Below are 19,506 nucleotides of genomic sequence, written 5' to 3'. Positions count from 1 at the left end.
ATATATATGTATATATACTATATATATGTATATATCCTATATATATATGTATATATACTATATATATAGTATATATACATATATATTAATATATAATTTCTGTTTTTGTGGTGCAGAAGGAATTCCGTATCCCAGCAGATCAGGGGATTGCAGGCCATGTAGCAACCACAGGTCAAATTTTGAACATTAAGGACGCTTACTCCCATCCTCTTTTCTACCGTGGTGTAGACGACAGTACCGGTTTCAGGACTCGCAACATTCTCTGCTTCCCAATCAAAGATGAGACCAATGGTAAGATCAATGATGAGAGTCTGATCACCATGACTTTGTCATCTGTAGGAGAATTATCCTTTTAATAAAACAAAAGTTGAGTGAGATCAGCAAAGTGAAGCGGGCTTGTTCCGTCTATAGTCCAGGATGAGGTCCATGGTTTTGGAGATGTTCAGCGCCAAGTTGTTGAGAGCGCACCACTTGCTGAGTCTATGGACTCAACAACAAACAAAACAAGCACATAGATAATCAATATATAGTAATGATAAATAAATAATCAATAAATAATAATAGATAAATAAGTGGTCAACATAATAAATAAGTAGGTAGTATAAGTAGAAGTCAACATGGGTAAGTGGTACAAAGTGACTAAAGTGGCTGGCAATAAGTCTTGATTAGGTCCTAGGTGCAGAACTTGAGTTGAGTATGGTTGGTTGAGAACTGTGTGCTCTTAGCCAAACCGGGACGGGCAGAAAACGGTATTAAAATAAAAAAATACTTTATTTTATATTAAATACCCTGAAATATATTCTTCCCAATTGCAGTTTTTTATTGCTAGAATTCACCCTAAACACATTACAATTTAATGATTCCAAAAGACTGAGTCTTCATTAATGAGGAAATGTTCCTCAAAATTTTTCAATCAGGCTAGTATTTCGTCAACGTCTGTTGGGATTATTTATAATTTCAGCAGATTAAATAACTGCTCCACTGGAGCAGATAAAGGAATGACTGTGTTGAATGTTACAAAGAGTTTAGTAAATCGTATGAATCCTAATGAGTTAACTATTTCCTTGAATCTGCAAAGGAATTCAGTGATGCTAGCTCAATCTATGTGTGAGCGTTTATAAGCCTCTGGATCATCTGTTCAAATGAAGAAGTCTTCTTCCTCAGCTCAAACAGTCTCATTTTGTTCGAGATCTCAGGGAGCGTGAAGATTTGATTTGAACTATTCTTTTCTGGTCTGTCATTTGGAGAGAAATCCATCGCTGGTTGAAATATGGATGTGTCACACTTGGCTAAACTGTTTCATTGGCTTTTGGTGGCAGTGGCAGGTCGGTCCTCCTGTGTGGAGTTTCTATGTTTTCCCTGTCTTGTGTGGGTTTTCTCTGGGCACTCTGGTTTCCTCCCACATTCCAAAAACATGCATGGTAGGCTGGTTGTACAGTCTAAATTGCCCCTAGGTATGAGTGTGAGCGTGAATGGTTGTCCGTCTCCTTGTGCCCTGCGATTGGCTGGCCACCAATTTAGGGTCAGCTGGGATAGGCTCCAGTACTCGCCACAACCCTAGTGAACATTTCAGACAATGAATGAATATTTGACATTGAAGTACAGTTTGATTTGGAAGGGAAAAAACTATGGATTTGATGTATTGTAATTCTTGTTAATGATCCAAACTGCAGAACGGACTTGTAGTTGGAATGCAGATTTTAATTTATAACACATTCATTTATTCATTCATTTATCCTCACAACGGTCGCAGGGGTACTGGAACCTATCCCAGCTAATTATGGGCACCAGGCGGGCACCCTTAATTGGTTGCCACCCAATCACAGAGAACAAAGACAACCATTCATGCACACACTCATACCTAGGCGCAATTTATTGTCCAACCAGTCTACCATGCATGCTTTTGGGATGTGGGAGGAAAACGGAGTACCCGTAGAAAACCCACTCAAGCCTGGGATGACATTCAAACTCGTAACAGGAAGGTCGCAACCTGAATTCGAACCCAGGCTGATGCGCTAACCACTCTTCCACTGGGCTGCAATTTAATACATGTATTCAAAGTATTCTCACGTTCTTCCTTATATTCATCTTCATTAGTAACATTCCTGCTCACCTACAGTATTCACATGCATGTTCATTATCTGACCTTCATCCACCCGTAATCCCTTTCAATATTTCCCAGAGGTGATCGGGGTTGCTGAGTTGGTGAATAAAATGAACGGACCATGGTTCAACCGCTTTGATGAGGATTTGGCTACAGCTTTTTCCATCTACTGTGGTATTAGCATTGCCCATGTAAGTCTGTCCACACGCTTCCATAGTTTTATTGAAGTGGCACTAGGATTTTATTGTAGTTCAACTTCTTCATACTTTCTTTTAATTGAATGGGTCTTTAATTGAGTAATGTTGCTGTATTTACACGTTCAACTTGATAGCGGCTATAATTCACTAGTTAGTGAACCTGAGAACATCGATAGTGGCTGACAAACACCATCGGCTCAGGGAAAGTATAATGCTGAGTCGAGTCAAGTAGAAAGAGAACGATGGCCTCCAGGGAAATTTGGGGAGATTCCAGTACGTGTTAGAACCAAGCGGCTTTTATGTTTTAGTCCATAAGCTTTATGGGGCTGCTGATAAACCACACCTGATGTAAGTGAACAAGATTGTGTCGAAGAAAATGTTTAAAATTGTAACAGTTACAAGAGAAATTCTAGTTCCATTGCTTTTTGGAAATATATTATTTCCCTTCCCCAATTTAAACTGAAAAGTTATAAAAACTTCTATTTTTTGGACGGTATATGCATAAAGCCATGATGGCTCATTGATGGATGGACTAATTTGGAGTATTGCGGAGACCAGTTTGGCAAACACCAGCATTACGCTTACCCAAAGAATCTGGTTACATGTGCAAATACACCTTGCTGCCTAGTATTTTGATTTTAAATATATTTGTCTTGTATCATTTAAGCAAGACCAGTGCATTATCATTACAAGGCTTAGAACTGCATTGGGATATAAATCCAAGCTCCCTCGTGTTTGGAGGTACTTAGGTTTACGCAATAGCCATGATTTGGAGGCGGAGTAAGTGCTGTTTACATTTTTTTTTATTTTAATTTTGTAAAGTGAGGCTTAAAAATAAATCTTAGATATTGAGAGTCGGCAAACACATATTCCAATCTATTCAAACTAGAAACAAATGAAGAACCAATGTCAAACCTCTTGATGTATATTGTTGTGATATAGTTTTTGAATTACAATCTAAAAAATAATCTTTGACTGTTGTGTCCTTAGTCATTGCTCTACAAGAAAGTCCATGAAGCTCAGTTCAGGTCTCACTTGGCCAACGAAATGATGAAGTACCACATGAAGGTAAACATTGAAAGTACATTTCGCAAAGACATTGTATTGAACCCTGGTGCTTAGACACCAAAATTCATTATGTGAATGATGCAGCTTTCAGAAGACGAGGTGAGCAAGCTGTTCATCGTTGGGATTGAACCGGTAAAGCAGATCCACTCGTGTTTTGCTGAGTTCACCTACATGCCGCGCTCGCTACCTGATGACACCACACCTATGGTAAGCAGTGTCTATGCCTTTGGACAGCAAAAAGCTATACAAGGCAAGATGTATTGAAAGAATAGAAGCGATGGCTTGATTGTATAGTCATTGATTGTCTTGTTTGTGTTTGCAGTGTGTCCTCAGCATGTTTGAAGACATGGGTTTCATCAACAATTACAAGATCGACCGTCAGACTCTTGCCAGGTGTCCTAACAGACTGAACACTCTTTGATATACAGTAATACCTTGAGATATGAGCCTAATGTGTTCGGGAACTGATAATCACACGATACGTTGGACTCAACATTTTTCGCAAAAATGGGTCCAGCAAAATTAAAACCATGAATATGGAGGTGAAAATTGTGAATCAGGGGGCGTCTTATACGAGAGAAATCGTAAAATTTAACAACTTTAAGGGTACGGCTTATATGCGGAGGCGGCCATTATGCGAGAAAATACAGCAAATAAATTTGTCCTATTGATCAGCAGTAACAACTAAACAGCTATCTTTCATTTCTGAGAGAAAGCTTAGATTTGTACAGATTTGCAACTCTGTTACCGTGATTATGCCAAATAGTTAAATATGAAATAAATCATCTTTAAAACTTTCCAATCATGCGCTAGATTTTTTTATTTGATTAATATGTAGCAGAAAACCAGCATTGTGCAGGTTTATTAAAAAAATAGCCTAAATGTCCTCCAATTCTGGAACAACCCCTATGAACTAATCAACTATTAGGAAAGGATATCACTCACACAATCTCTCATACTTTTTGAACGTTGTTTTTGATCTAAAGAGAACAATCTCTCACTGAAGACTCTTTGAACAGGTTTTGTCTAATGGTCAAGAAAGGCTACAGGGACCCACCCTACCACAACTGGATGCATGCATTCTCAGTCTCCCACTTCTGCTACCTGCTCTACAAAAACCTTGGGCTGTCCAACTACCTCGAGTAAGTCTCCAATCCTCATTTTGATGAAGCTTTGGCAGTGTCACCACTTGTTGTCCTTTATAATATAATATCCTCTATTTTGTGCTCTCTTTTAGAGATATAGAGATTTTAGCTCTCTTTGTCTCATGTCTGTGCCATGACCTGGACCACCGCGGGACCAACAATTCTTTCCAAGTGGCCTCGGTGAGGACATGCTGAGTGGGGCCGAGTTGGAAATTGGGGTTTCTCTGTACATCCATAAGGACCCCAAATGCTGCCCAGTGAAAACCAAATTATTTATACCGTCTTATAATTAACCTTAGCGTGTTCAATAGTCACTTTTGAAGGGAAGTATATCAGGCCATAAAGAACAACTCAGACACCGACTACAATTTGTTCTGATTATATTACAGAGATATTGGAAAACAAAAATGCAGCATTGTGGCAGGATTTATTATCTTGCCCTGATACGTGTAGGTTCAGTTACTGTGAACATCAGTGTCTTGACCTCAACCGGTGTAAGATGTTTATACTACAAAGGTGTGGCATCTGAGATCACCTAAAGTAGGGGTGTCCAAACTATTCCACAAAGGGCAACAGTGGGTGCAGCTTTTTGTTCCAACTGATCCAGCACGGATTGTTTAACCAAGGAGACTACTTCTGAAACAAGCAGCAATCAACTGGTTACAGTTTTAAGACAAGAAGTTGGTTCAAATGTATCCTCTTCATTGGTTGGAATAAAAACCTGCACCCACGGTGGCCTTTGAGGACTGGTTTTGACACCTGTGCCCCTAGGTGGGGTGCAAAAAAATCCAAAACCCTGCATGATCATTTCAGGCAGCCCAGTGATGACCATCTGCTGAGACAAGCAAAGGAAGACACTAACTAGGAGTGGGTAAACTATTCCACAAAGGGCCAAAGTGGGTATACAGGTTTTAGTTCCAACCCATCAAGAGAACACTTTTTCACCAATCTAGTGTCCTACAAGTGTAATCCATGGATTGCAGTCGGGTGCTTCTTGTTTCCACAGAAACGTCGTTGGTTATATACTGTTTGTGCTGGATTGGTTGAGGAAAAAACTTACACCCAAAGTGGCCCTATAGGACCAGTTTGCCCACCCCTGGACTAAAAGCTCACCGGCCTGTCCGAGATCACTGTCTAGATCAGGGGTCACCAACTATGGTCCTTGAGAGCCCCTATTCAGTCTGTTTTCAATAACTTCCGCCCCCTCCAACCTGAATCAAATGATCAACTCATCAAAAAGCTTTCCAGAAGCCTGACAATGATCCTGATTATTTTAATCAGGTGTCTTGGTGGAGGGAGACATAGAAAATAGACTGGATAGGTGCCCATGAGGTCCGGAGTTGGTGACCCCTGGTATAGATGCTGTCCGAGGACGCACAGGGAGGGTTAAAAAAAGACAAATAGTAGATCTACTGATCGTGCGTCATAGAGTGTAGTCTCATAATCCATCTGCACTTCTGGGCGAAGAGTGGGAGTTGAAACAAGAGGTGATTGTCAGTGATATCCTGCGGGATTGCATCTCACCTCCATGAGACAGGAAATGTCATTGTGATTGGAAGTATGTTTGTCTGTTTCACTCTCATCATGTATAACCCTCCAGTCACTTGCTATTTCAAGAGACATTTAGAAAGGCTCACAGTATTCAATGAAAGACTTGTTTTAGGGGTAAAGAAGGCTCTTGTTGCTTTCAAATCAACAGTACATATGCGAGGAAAGGGTGTTTTTCATTTGTTGACTGTCTCTATTTTCAGCAATCTGTGCTGGCTGCTCTCTACAGCTCAGAAGGATCTGTGATGGAGGTAAACACAGCCCGAAACATCAAATAGAAAATTGAGTCTAATGGAAAGAGAATTTTAGTCTGTCCTTCTACAATTATATGACATTTAACTTTGATCAAATGTTACATAAATTGTGTTTTTTTCAGTATTTTATATTGTTCAATATGATGACAATTCAATTTTTCAAGTTCTCTGGAGGCAAAATAGTTGAAAAAACAAGCAAGTTCAATTTAGCTGCTTAGAGTGTCTTTGTTGTTTTCTATTGCAGTGGTCCCCAAGCACCGGTCCGTGAGATAACTAGTGCTGGTCCGTCGGAGTAAAAATATTGCTCTATTGTATGCAAACAATCGTGTTTGATTTATTTTTCTATGTTCATTCATGGGCGGTCCGGCAGCTTGAATGGTTAGCACGTCGGCCTCACAGCTCTGGGGTCCTGGGTTCAAATCCAGGGTGGTCCACCTGTGTGGAGTTTGCATGTTCTCCTGGGGCCTGCCTGGGTTTACTCTGGGTACTCCGGTTTCCTCACACATTCCAAAAACATGCATGGTAGGCTGATTGGACACTCTAAATTGCCCCTAGGTAAGGGTGTGAGTGTGAATGCTTGTCCATCTGCTTGTGTCCTACAATTGGCTGGCCACCGATACAAGGTGTCCCCCGCCTCTGACCCGAAGTCAGCTGGGATAGGCTCCAGCACGCCCTGTGACCCTAGTGAGGATAAAACGGTTCAGAAAATTAATGAATGTTCATTCATGAATTATTAAACTGATTTTTTTTCACCCTGACAGAGACATCATTTTGCCCAGGCCATTGCCATTCTGAACACCCAAGGCTGCAACATTTTTGAAAAGTTCTCTAGAAAGGTACCATCTCAAAACAATGATATTTCCATGTGTCAATTTTCACTAATAAACTTGGCAAATCTCCTTCTGATGACTTTAGGACTACCAACGCATGCTAGATTTAATGAGAGAAATCATTCTGGCTACAGACCTGGCTCACCATCTTCGCATATTCAAAGACCTACAGAAGATGGCTGACGGTGGGTACCAGTGGCTGAGAACTATGACAATATCATTATTTATTAGTTTCCCTTTAATTAATTGTCAAAGAAATTAACAAAAGAACACATCATAACACATCAAACATAAAGATACATTTCATTGAAGTTGTAAAGGAAATATTTTTGCTATAACAGTGGTACCTCGGGATACTAGCTTAATTCGTTCCAGGACTGAGCTCGTATGTCGATTTACTCATAACTTTACCATAGGAATGAACTAAAAACAAATTAATTTGTTCCAACCATTTGAAAAAAAACACCAAAAACAGGATATTTGATTTGGAAAAACATTTTTATTTGTTCTAATTCACCATCTATTAACAAAGTAACAAATAACTAGCGATTTAATAGTACTAAAATGTGTTTAATAGTACTAAAATTAGACAGATTTCGCGGAGGGGATAGAGAGAGGGACAGAGAGAGAGGGGGGGTGGGAAGAGACTTTTTGCACGGCAACGCGCTCGTAACATAACAAATTTAAATGAACTTGGATTACGATGCTCACTTTCAGATGTAACCTATCGAGGGTTGTTTGCTTTTGTCTTCCCTTCAAAATATTCCCAAAATGATGCACACAAATGTCCTCACAATAGAATAACGCATGACCACTTGCCAACGAGAAGTAGTATTTACTCCTCTCGTATTAGCGATCGCTCCGCCATTCGCATTGACTAATGGGAAAAAAACACAGAAAAAATGCAACGCTCCGCCCAGTGCTCGTAGAGACACGAGGGAGTTGCAACCAGAAAGACAGTGCCCATGATGTTCTTAGAGCAGCCTCTCGCGTCCGCGGTATGCTCGTATCTCAAAATTTGTCTCGTATCTCAAGATAAATATTTGCCCGAAATTTTACTCGTATCTCAAATTGCTCGTATGTCGGGGCACTCGTATGTCGAGGTATCACTGTACTTCCCAATTCTACTTCAAGTGGCAGTAATTTACTGTCATTTTGCATAATATAATTGGCTATTACTTCTTGACCAGTGGTGTGTTACGAGTCAATGCAATCAATCTAAAGTTTTCCTGACCGAATGCCTACCAACCAACTGGAGTCTATTTTGAACTGCTCAAGCAATTCAAGGACATTAAATCCTTTGACTGAGTGTCTGTCAATCATGGAATAGCGTCATTTTTTCCACAAAAACTCAGCAAACTAACTCAACTAATTTGCATACTGTATTATTGCACAGTCCTGTCATTAAAGCATTAGTTTGACAGGCACAATCCACTGATTTACTGCTTTAAAAATAAATAATGACATGGTGATTTTTGTGTGTGTCCTTGGGTTCAGAAGGCTATAATCCTAAAAGCATCACCCATCGTTCGATGCTGCTGTGCCTGCTAATGACATCGTGCGACCTGTCAGACCAAACCAAGGGCTGGAAGACCACTCGCAAGATTGCTGTCAGTTTTTCATCTTTCCTTAATTTGGAATGCGTATACTGTATTGGTCATATAAGCTCATAAAAGTTCCCAGGAGTGTAAAGGAATGTACAGCAGGTCTGTCAAAAAATCCTTAAGATTCACAAGCTCCAAGTGATTACATACCAACAACTAACCCATTTCTGACACAATAGAGATTATGAACCGCTTAGTTGTGAACAAGGACGTTGTGCTTTATTTCAAGAGAATTGAATAAACGGCACTGCGTGTAGGCTTATATTTAATCTTATGATGGCCCCTTTTCAACACCAAATCCTTGACCTTCTATCCCAAAAGACATCAAATATTGGCTTTTGTTTGCATGACAGCACTTTTTTTGCCGTGTAGATCCATAATTAATTTCCACCCAGCTGAATGGTTAACTAATTCATAGCCAGACCACTGTATTCAGAAGAAAATTTATGTTAAAATCACCCATTTGACAGCAATAGATGTCCAATCCACTTTGAATAGGAGGGCCTGACAGCCAATTAAATCTGCCAGTTCCTCACATTCACGAAAATATGTACAATTAATCTTTGGTATTTAATGAGTTAAAAAGACAAAAATATCAGTAACTAAACATGCTAAATGAACAATAACACAACTTTTTTTGTCTACAGGAACTTATCTATAAAGAGTTCTTCTCTCAAGGAGATCTGGTATGTGCACACTGTCTGTTAAACAAGTGAAACCAATTCAACATTCATTCATTTTCCGTACCGCTAATCTTCACAAGGGTCGCGGGGGGTGCTGGAGCCTATCCCAGCCAATTACTCTGCGTTCCAAATTATTATGCAAATTATATTTTTCTATGATCTTCATGACAGTCAGCATAATTTTCAGTGATTAACCATTCAAACATAAATTGAATGTTATTGTACAAACCTCTCAATGATTATGGTATTTTTTTCAAAAGTATAAAAGTTAGGCGGCCCGGTGTCGCGAGTGGTTAGCGCGTCGGCCTCACAGCTCTGGGTTCCTGGGTTCAAATCCAGGTCGGTCCACCTGCGTGGAGTTTGCTTGTTCTCCCTGGGCCTGCGTGGGTTTCCTCTGGGTACTCCGGTTTCCTCCCACATTCCAAAAACATCCATGGTAGGCTGATTGGACACTCTAAATTGCCCCTAGGTATGAGTGTGCATGGTTGTCCGTCTCCTTGTGCCCTGCGATCGGCTGGCCACCGATTCAGGGTGTCCCCCGCCTCCGGCCCGCAGTCAGCTGGGATAGGCTCCAGCACCCCCCGCGACCCCAATGAGGATGAAGCGGTTCAGAAAATGAGATGAGATATTTCTAGGTGGGCGGCCCAGCGGCTGAGTGGTTAGCGCATCACCCTCACACTGAGGGACCTGGTTTCACATCCAGGTCGGTTCACATCCAGGTCGGTCCCCCTGCGTGGGGTTTGCATGTTCTGCATGGGTTTTCTCCGGGTACTCCAGTTTCTTCCCACATTTCAACGACATGCCTGGTAGGCTGATTGAATACTCTAAATTGCCCCTAGGTATGAGTGTGAGCGTGAATGGTTGTTTGTCTCCTTGTACCCTGCGATTGGCTGGCCACCAATTCAGGGTGTCCCCCGCCTCGTGCCCGAAGGCCGCTGGGATAGGCTCCAGCACACCCGCGTCCCTGGTGAGGATAAAGCGGTTCAGAAAAGGAGATATGAGATATTTCTAGGCTCAGTGCAATAATTTCTGCTTGGGAGCATTGTTTAGGGTTGGCCAAACAGGTTTATGCATAAAATCAAGAAATTTTCCTGGCAGAAACCTTCCTCGTTGTGCCTTTATCTGCACGAACCTGTGTATGCTCTGAATCAACTACAAATCTCAGCACAGTTATCATGCTTACGTTTTCGTGAAATTTCTAAGGTTATCATACCTTTTCCAATGCATTCAACCTTTTCACCTGGCAAACTAATTATCATAGGTGTCTGATATTGATTTCAGAGATCCAAAGAGGGGTGAGACACAATACCAACCATTAGTTTAATTGAAAAACCAAAAAATATATATTTTTATAACACTTAAGTGCAATTTGCATAATAATTTAGAACGCAGTATACGGGGGACACCTTGAATTAGTGGCCAGCCAATCTCAGGTCACGAGGAGACAAACAACCATTCCCGCTCACACCCATTCCTACCATGCATGTTTTGGGATGTGGGTGGAAACCGGAGTACCCGTGAAAAACCCAGGCAAGCCTAGAAAGAACATGCAAACTTCACACAGGAATGTCCGAACCATGGATTGAACACTCAATCTCAGAACTGTGAGGCCAACGAGCTAACCACTTTTCCAAAAGGCTGCCTACCAATTTGACAAAAAGAATAATTTTAACTGTTTATTCATTGTGTGATTTAGTACAACAAATATTTGATTTGTATATATGTTTGCATGTAGGAAAAAGCCATGGGGAACAGGCCAAGCGAGATGATGGACAGGGAGAAGGCGTACATCCCAGAACTACAGATCAGTTTCATGGAACATATCGCCATGCCAATTTACAAGTATGTACACAACTCAGTAAAAGTGACATTTCTTACACCAACTCACACACTTTCGAGAAATAGACAACACTTATAATTTCTTGTGGTGTACGGTTGAACAATGTGTTTACGAAATCAAATTGCACATTTTTTAGACCTCTTGTAATGGAGAAAACGATGTTAAAACAGGAAACAAACATGAAATCCGCCATGCACCGTGCATACAGCGCTTAACGCTGATACACCCAAAACATTTCAAAAGTAGCCAAGAAAATAGGCACCCACTTATTATACATGGTTTCTGTACTTTTTCAATATGTCACCATAATTCTTCTTTCTCCGTTTGGGATCCAGACGGAACCCGTTTCACTTCCTGGCTCTATTAAAGCAATTACAGTGGTACCTCGAGATACGAGCTTAATGCATTCCGGGACTGAGCTCGTATGTCGATTTTCACGTAACTCAAACGAACGTTTCCCATTGAAATGAACTCAAAACAAATTAATTCGTTCCAAGCCTCTGAAAAAACACCAAAAACAGGATATTGGATTGGAAAAACATTTTTATTTGTTCTAATATGCCATCTATTAACAAAGTAACAAATAACTAGTGGTTTAATCGTACTAAAATGTGTTTAATAGTACTAAAATTAGACGTATTTCGCGGAGTGGAGAGAGAGAGGGACAGAGAGAGGGGGCGGACTTTTGCACGGCAACGCATTCGTAACATAACATAAACAAATTTAGATGAACTTGGATTGCGATGCAGACACACTCAAAAATAAATGTAATCTAACCTTGCACTAAACTTAATTCTAATTTTGTTTTAAATTTTTCTACCTTTCTTCTCCCGGGTTGGCTCTATTTGCCCCGCCTCCACCCTGACTTTCAGATGCAACCTATCGAGGGTTGTTTGCTTTTGTCTTCCCTTCAAAATATTCCCAAAATGATGCACACAAATGTCCTCACAATAGGATAACGCACGACCACTTGCCAACGAGAAGTAGTATATACTCCTCTTGTATTAGATCGCTCCGCCATTCGCACTGACTAACGGGAAAAAAACACTGAAAAAATGCAACACTCCGCCCAGTGCTCGTAGAGACATTACACGAGGGAGTTGCGACCAGAAAGACAGTGCCCATGATGTTCTTATGAGCAGCCTCTCGCGTCCGCTGTATGCTCGAATATCAAAATTTGTCCCGTATCTCAAGATAAATATTTGCTCAAAACTCGTATCTCAAATTGCTCGTATGTCGGGGCACTCGTATGTTGAGGTATTACTGTATATGCCATTGAGAGTGAATAGCACATGTCATTGATGCTGATTTTTAAAATTCCAATCTGATTCCGATCCGAATATTTTTTAAGATAGAATTTGTCGATACCGAGCCAATGTCAGTCCGATGCTTGTATTTTTAGCCCAGACAAACAAAAAAATGAGTCATGACAAATCATATTTTTGTATTAAAGTCGTCCTTCCTAGTACATATTGCTTACAAATATTACACAATGCACTGTTACTATAATTACTTTCTAAAGAGAACTTCTACACAGCAGATGTGTTTTCCTAATGATTTAATTTACAGCCGCCGGGAATCGCAATGGTGCTGAAAACTCGCGAATCCTTGATCGGATTTGATACATTGCGCACTAGTGAATATTTTCTTGCAGAAATATCTTGTCATGTTTATAATAGACCAATCTTTCTAATGACACCATGTTTATTACAATTAGTGAAAAAATAAGCAAGTTAGAGGGCTTTCCTGCACACTATTCTAATGGCATAAATGGGTCACAAAGTCAGATCTGCAGAGCCACTGATTTCTAAGACACTCGCCAACCAAAACTAGCCATATTTTCCATGATATTCAAAAGAAAAACATACCTTTGTCATTACTTGTCATAAAATAATGAATGATCTTGGTATCATTGGACTTATGCTTTCATGTGGCTTCTAATACCTATTCCGTTTGCATATAAAATTATATTTTTGTCCCATTCCTAATTTAAAATTCTGACATTTTGAAGGTTGTCATTTTGACATATGTGAATACTAATTCTAACTAAAAGATTACTGTATTTACTTTCAATCATTTCAATTTGTGAGCACACAATACAGTTTGTTTGTCACGTTTCTGTTTGTTTGCCTGCTTCCTTCCGTTTTTATTACGTTTTTTTTTAATTGGAGTTAACCAAAATGTTATTTTCTAGTTTTCCTCATTTGATTGATTTTCGCAATTGACAATTGCTTTGGTCCTGGTTAGGGTCAGTCAGTGTCAAAAGTTGACATTGTACTCCATAAGGCCAAAATGTATATATATATAGCAAGTTTTGAATCCCATTACGTTTTTTTTCTTCACTTTTGGGCAAACCTAAAAACTATTGTCACTAGATAGAACTACAAATTTAGAGGCTATTAAATGAGTTGCACCGTGATCATGCACAAACATTTCTAGTAAATAAATATATTGAGACATTAGAGAAACGTGGGTAATTAAGTTGCACGCTGCATCTTAGTCCCCAGTGCTAAGCGAGAGTCAACGTAAAATGTCAACAGAATTGAATTTATTACCAAATAGAATAGGAGAAAAAAAAATGTTGGTTCAAATGAGAGCTTTCTTGGCTCCAATTCAGCTGACTGTGTTATTAAGCCACCATCTGCCTACACTAGTGCCACATCAATTTGAGCAGCAGCTGCTTCGTGGCTTGCTGCCCTCAAGTGGCCAAATATATTTATAGTAGATGAACCCACACTTCTTGTGTGCGTGTATGTGTGGGCGGGGGTGTTCTGCAACATACTATACCAGGGGTGGCCAACTCCGGTCCTCGAGAGCCGCCATCCGGTCTGTTTTCCATGTCTCCCTCCACCAACACACCTGAATCAAATAATCAGGATCGGTATCAATCTTCTGGACGGCTTGCTGACGAGTTGGTCATTTGATTCAGGTGTGCTAGAAGAGGGAGATATGGAAAACACACAGGATAGCGGCTCTCGAGGACCGGAGTTGGCCACCGCTGTACTATACTGTATTAGGTAGAAAGATAAAGCTGCAATCTCAATAAGATTTATTAAAAATTTTAACCAGTGCATAAACGTCGAAGAAATTATAGATATGTATATTATATATATATATATATATATATATATATATATATATATATATATATATATATATATATATATATATATATATATATATATATATATATATATATATATATCGGTGACCAGCCAATCGCAGGGCACAAGGAGAAGGACAACCATGCACACTCACACGCATACCTAGGGGCAATTTAGAGTGTCCAATCAGCCTACCATGCATGTTTTTGGAATGTGGGAGGAAACCGTAGTACCTGGAGGAAACCCACGAAGGCCCGGGGAGAACAAGCAAACTCCACACAGGTGAACCGACCTGGATTTGAATCCAGGACGCCAGAGCTGTGAGGCCGACACGCTAACTACTCGCGCCGCCTTAAAGATAACTAGACTTCAGATTTGGATTTGAAATTGTCAGACAGACTGTTCAGATGATTGGTCTTGTTTTAATCATTGATTTATTATAATAATGAATATGGCGTTAGAATTTCCTAGTGTCCTCAAAGTATTATCTTAGTAAGGGTAGGTGACCATAAGTAACGAAAGATCTACTAAAGATTATGAAGGACTTTCATAACGCAAAAGCCTCACTCATCTGGGAAACTGACATGTCTCCTTCAACTTGTTATTTCAGGCTGCTGTCCGAACTATTTCCAGGGGCCAGAGAACTCTACGAGAGAGTGTCGGCCAATCGGGAGCAGTGGACCAAAGTGTCCCACAAGTTCACCATCCGGGGGTTGCCTAGCAACAACAGCCTAGACTTTTTGGACCAGGAATATGAACTACTGCAGTCCCAGGGGGCTTTCGGGAGTGACCACCTCTGCCTTAACGGCTGCCTTGAAGATTGTGAAGGAGGACACGGCCAGTAACGCCGGTAGCTTGTCTTAAGGGTCAAGTTTTTTATTGGTCCAATAAAGACAACTTTTTGGAAGGATCTCACTACTACCTGTCATTCACTTAGATGTTCAGCAGCCCCTGCGAGACGGATAGGACAACCTTTCAAACAACTCAGACAGACGTTCAATCCGAGGCGTCTGAAGTGGTTCTTGTACTCCATGTTGCTCATGTCCTCAGTTTAGAAGCGCAAACAGTGATGCTGTGACAACGGACAAGATGTTTTAAAAGTTCCTACGTGCAGTACTCATTCTGATTAAGATTGTACAAACACATTTACACACATAAAAACACCCTTACAGAAACATTTGGGGGAGAGAAGATGCATTGTGATGTAAACATGATGTGAAGTGCTTATTATTTGAGCGACACGTTCCATGAATGTGGATATTTAGTACTAGAATATCTGAGTCGTTCACACATAAGCAGTTGCCATCTGATGTATTTCTTGGACTATAAAGCCAAAAAAATATACAATGAAAAACAGACATAAGTTGCATTTTTTGGCGGTGGAAACTTATTTTATTAGAGACCAAGAACAATTATTATACACATAGTAGAAACAAAAATGAAGACTATCCGGATGAATAGCTGTCTGCTAACGTAACATATTAAAAGGAATTCAAATAACTAACTAATAAATAATAACAAGCAGCCCAATATAATTTATCTGACAAACTTGATCTGACTCCAAATCACTACCCAAAAAAGTCACCAACCTCAATATCATGTGTGTGTGTGTGTGTGCGTGTGTGCGTGCGTGTGTACGTGTGTGCGTGTGTGCGTGTGTGCGCGTGCGTGCGTGCATGTGTGTGTGTGTGTGTGTGTGTGTGTGTGTGCGTGTGTGCGTGCGTGCGTGCGTGCGTGTGTGCGTGTGTGTGTTGGGAGGTTGGGGAGATTGGATGTGGATATATACGTTTTAGGTTACATCAAAACTATTTTTAAAAATTGCAATTTATGGTTCACAAAATACTGTACCTAAGAATGCTTGTGATGTCTTACTCCACTTTGAAATCACTATCTACTTAGCCAAAATGCAATGGAGTCCATGTTTCAATGACTACAAAAATATTTTTGTATCAAATGATTCAAATGATACTGTATTTCATGTATTTTCATTGTTGCATTACTACAAAATTCCACAAAGGCAATGTACCTTGTCGTAACAAGCCTGATGAAAATAATTTGACATTTACCCCTCTGCTACAGTTACATTTTAGTCCAACCCACATCACAACTTATATAATACTATTCTCTTCACCAATTGCCTACCAACTTTTTTGTTGTGAATTTCCTCACAGAACCACTAAGTGAAGAAACTGAAGCCCTTTAAACGATCCATCCCATCGATTGTGTAAATGAGCCATAGTTGAGTGTGCTCCATGGAGTGTTTCATATGGATCTGCCTTATTGTGCATCTTTGCTGCCTTTCTTAGAGCTTTTAATATATACTGACTCAAATAAGAGTCTGTTTATTATTGTGTATTTGGTATAGACATAGTGTGACTATCAGTGTGTTGACTGAACAACCACCACACTCAGAAAATGTATATTTGTGAAATAACCTTTGTAAAGACCTCCGTTGTTGTCATTTCACCCGTTTGCTTTGCGAATAAAGTGCCAATATGGCAAATAGTACTGGTAAAGTGTTTGTTGCCAGTGTGGCTAAAAAAAGAGGAATCAGAGATGTAGCCATCAAAGAAGTTATTCCCAAAGGAAATGTTCAAAAGTTCTTGTGTTTTAGCTCTCAGATTGTGCCTCATTTAGAAACGTTGGAAGTTCTGTTAATTGTGGCGCCAACTTTTACCTTATTTTGAATAGGAAATGCTGCATCTTTTGTCGAGTTACACAACATAATTATCTGTAATGGAGATAACTGTATGTGGGTTGTGTTTTGTGCGTGGATGGAAGAGAGAGTTCATAACCAAGTGAGCGCATGAAGTGTGCCTGTGTGGGTAGCAGGGGTAAAAAAAAAAAAAAAAATACAATTAAAGTAGTACTCTTTATGGGCTTATCTGAAATAATGTTAAGTCCCTTATAACGCAGGATGCAAGGGTGTAGGAAAACTATCAAATAATGCAATCAGGTTTGTAGTGTGTGTGTACTGTTGTTTTTCAATGTGTAACATGGGAGTTTTTTATCAATATTAGAATACAGCATGGGTTGACTACATTGGTTTGAGGTTTTTCTACTGAAATGTTTTCAAAGGGCATATAGATGTGTTTTAAAAGTTTCTCTCCAACGCGAGCTTTCTTTTGACAGTTTAATACGATGTTACTTTATTTGAAGCAACTATGTCCCATGTTCTTTCCTTCGTCATGTGCAATATGAAGTGTTTGCCCAAGTGAAAATGTAACATTCCTTACCTCTCGTTAATTTATTTCCTAGGGTTTAAGCTCCGTGAAGATAAGGGTCAGTCAAGTGTGACTTTTTTAAATCCCTGAAGTCCTCAGATAGTTCACATCTCAATGTTGAGTGTCTTACTGTCAACGTGTGTGTTGCTTTCAGAGAATCAGGGCAGTATGTGCCAGGAAAATAATTTGGACTCCCTGGCTGAGCCTTAAAGTCAAGAACACATTTTTGGGCTATTATTTACATCAAATGGTTTTATTTGTTTTCTATCGCTAGCTTTTAAATGTCCTCTTTGTGTTTGAAACCCATCTTTAAATCTCTATCAGAATGCAGCAAAACTCTAATGCTGTTTCAATGCTTATCTATGGATCACATGGTAACAGTGGCAAAAAAAATAGAGTTGTAAATAGGAAGGTTTGAAGAAATGTAATGTTTTCTACCATCATTACATACAGTCATATGACAAATGTAAATATAACATTAAATGTATCATATAGCAGACAAACAAAGTGATATTTGAGAAGTGAAATGAAGTTTATAGGATTTACAGAAAGCCTTTAATAATTTCTTAAACAATAGAATGCAGGTGCATATAGATTTGGGTACCCTTGTTGTTTTATTGATTTGAATACTTTTAGATTAGATTAGAACTTTATTTCATCCCGTATTTGGGAAATTCCCTTGGTTGCAGTTGCAAGACATGGCAAGCACAGACACAGAAGACATTGTAGACCTAGGTTAAAAAAAAAACTGTAGCCACTAATTACTGGAACACAAAATTTGATTGGTAAGATCTTTGGTGGAACCAGTGGTTAGCACATCGGCCTCACAGCTCTGGGGTCCTGGGTTCAAAACCAGGTCGGTCCACCCTTATGGAGTTTGCATGTTCGCCCAAGGCCTGCATGGGTTTCCTCCGGGTACTCCGGTTTCCTCCCACATTCCAAAAAAGTGCATGTAAGCTGATTGGACACTCTAAATTTCCCCTAGGTATGGGTGTGAGTGTGCATGCTTGGCCATCTCCTTGTGCCCTGCGATCAGCTGGCCACTGATTTAAGGTGTCCCCGGCCTTTGGGACAGATCAGATAGGCTCCAGCACCCCCCTAATGAGGATAAAGCGGTTCAGAAAATGAGATGAGAGCTCTTTGACCCTTGAGCTACATACACATGTGAAGCCAACCACAATAAAGGGTATTTAAGGTTGCCAGTTGCATACCTGTCAACCTCTGCCGATAACTGCCCTTATAAATGATTATTGATTCCCCTTACAAACCCCCAAAAAACCTTACAAACACCGTACGACTCGGTGTTTGTAAGGTTTTTTGGGGGTTTGTAAGGGGAATCAATAATCATTTATAAGGGCAGTTATCGGCAGAGGTTGACAGGTATGCAGTTGTTCTCCTCTTTGCAGCTTCTCTGAAGAGTAGCAACATGGGAGCCTCAAAACAACTGTCAAATGACCTGAAAACAAAGATCAACATCATGGTTTATGGAAAGGATACAAATTTCAGCGGTCACTCTCCACTGTGAGACACATAGTGAGGAAATGGAAGACCACGGGCACAGTTCTAGTTAATGCCCAAAGTGGCTGTTATTTGGACATAACTTTGGATGGTATACATGGGGGAAAAAGAAGACAGCCTTCCAAGATGGACACTTGCTACCCACAGTAAAATTTGGTGGTATTTCCATCAGTCTATGAGGCTGCGTGGCCAGTGCAGGTACTGGCAATCTTGGTAAAGTTGAAGGTCGCAGGTCAGCAGATACTTACGAACAATGTTCAAGAATCAGTGACAAAGTTGAAGTTGCACCGGGGCTGGATACTTCAACAAGACAACAACCCTAAATGCTGCTCAAAATCTACTAAGGCATTCATGCAGATCAACAAGTACAATGTTCTGGAATGGCCA

At 40.1% G+C, this 19,506-nt stretch overlaps 1 protein-coding gene across 2 annotated transcripts in view; it reads left to right on the top strand.

Annotated features, from left to right (window-relative positions):
• The window catches only part of pde2a (phosphodiesterase 2A), a 192,906-nt gene extending 176,013 nt beyond the window's left edge, over nucleotides 1–16,893 (top strand). For both annotated transcript variants that reach the window (XM_077612068.1, XM_077612069.1), the window contains exons 18-31: nucleotides 117–291; nucleotides 2,183–2,295; nucleotides 3,292–3,369; nucleotides 3,454–3,576; nucleotides 3,692–3,762; nucleotides 4,389–4,511; nucleotides 4,607–4,694; nucleotides 6,266–6,313; nucleotides 7,078–7,152; nucleotides 7,232–7,331; nucleotides 8,644–8,756; nucleotides 9,398–9,436; nucleotides 11,169–11,275; nucleotides 14,988–16,893. In XM_077612068.1, the coding sequence (XP_077468194.1) occupies nucleotides 117–291; nucleotides 2,183–2,295; nucleotides 3,292–3,369; nucleotides 3,454–3,576; nucleotides 3,692–3,762; nucleotides 4,389–4,511; nucleotides 4,607–4,694; nucleotides 6,266–6,313; nucleotides 7,078–7,152; nucleotides 7,232–7,331; nucleotides 8,644–8,756; nucleotides 9,398–9,436; nucleotides 11,169–11,275; nucleotides 14,988–15,222 (1,488 nt within the window). In that variant the 3' untranslated portion in view covers nucleotides 15,223–16,893. The remainder of the gene's footprint in view (nucleotides 1–116; nucleotides 292–2,182; nucleotides 2,296–3,291; nucleotides 3,370–3,453; nucleotides 3,577–3,691; nucleotides 3,763–4,388; nucleotides 4,512–4,606; nucleotides 4,695–6,265; nucleotides 6,314–7,077; nucleotides 7,153–7,231; nucleotides 7,332–8,643; nucleotides 8,757–9,397; nucleotides 9,437–11,168; nucleotides 11,276–14,987) is intronic.
• Nucleotides 16,894–19,506: the final 2,613 nt, after the last annotated feature.

The sequence above is a fragment of the Stigmatopora argus genome, chromosome 10 (genome assembly GCF_051989625.1).
Source record: "Stigmatopora argus isolate UIUO_Sarg chromosome 10, RoL_Sarg_1.0, whole genome shotgun sequence".
Classification (NCBI taxonomy): Eukaryota; Metazoa; Chordata; class Actinopteri; order Syngnathiformes; family Syngnathidae; genus Stigmatopora; species Stigmatopora argus.
The sequence above is the reverse complement of the archived record's forward strand: the minus strand, read 5'-3'. Positions and strand labels throughout refer to the sequence as shown.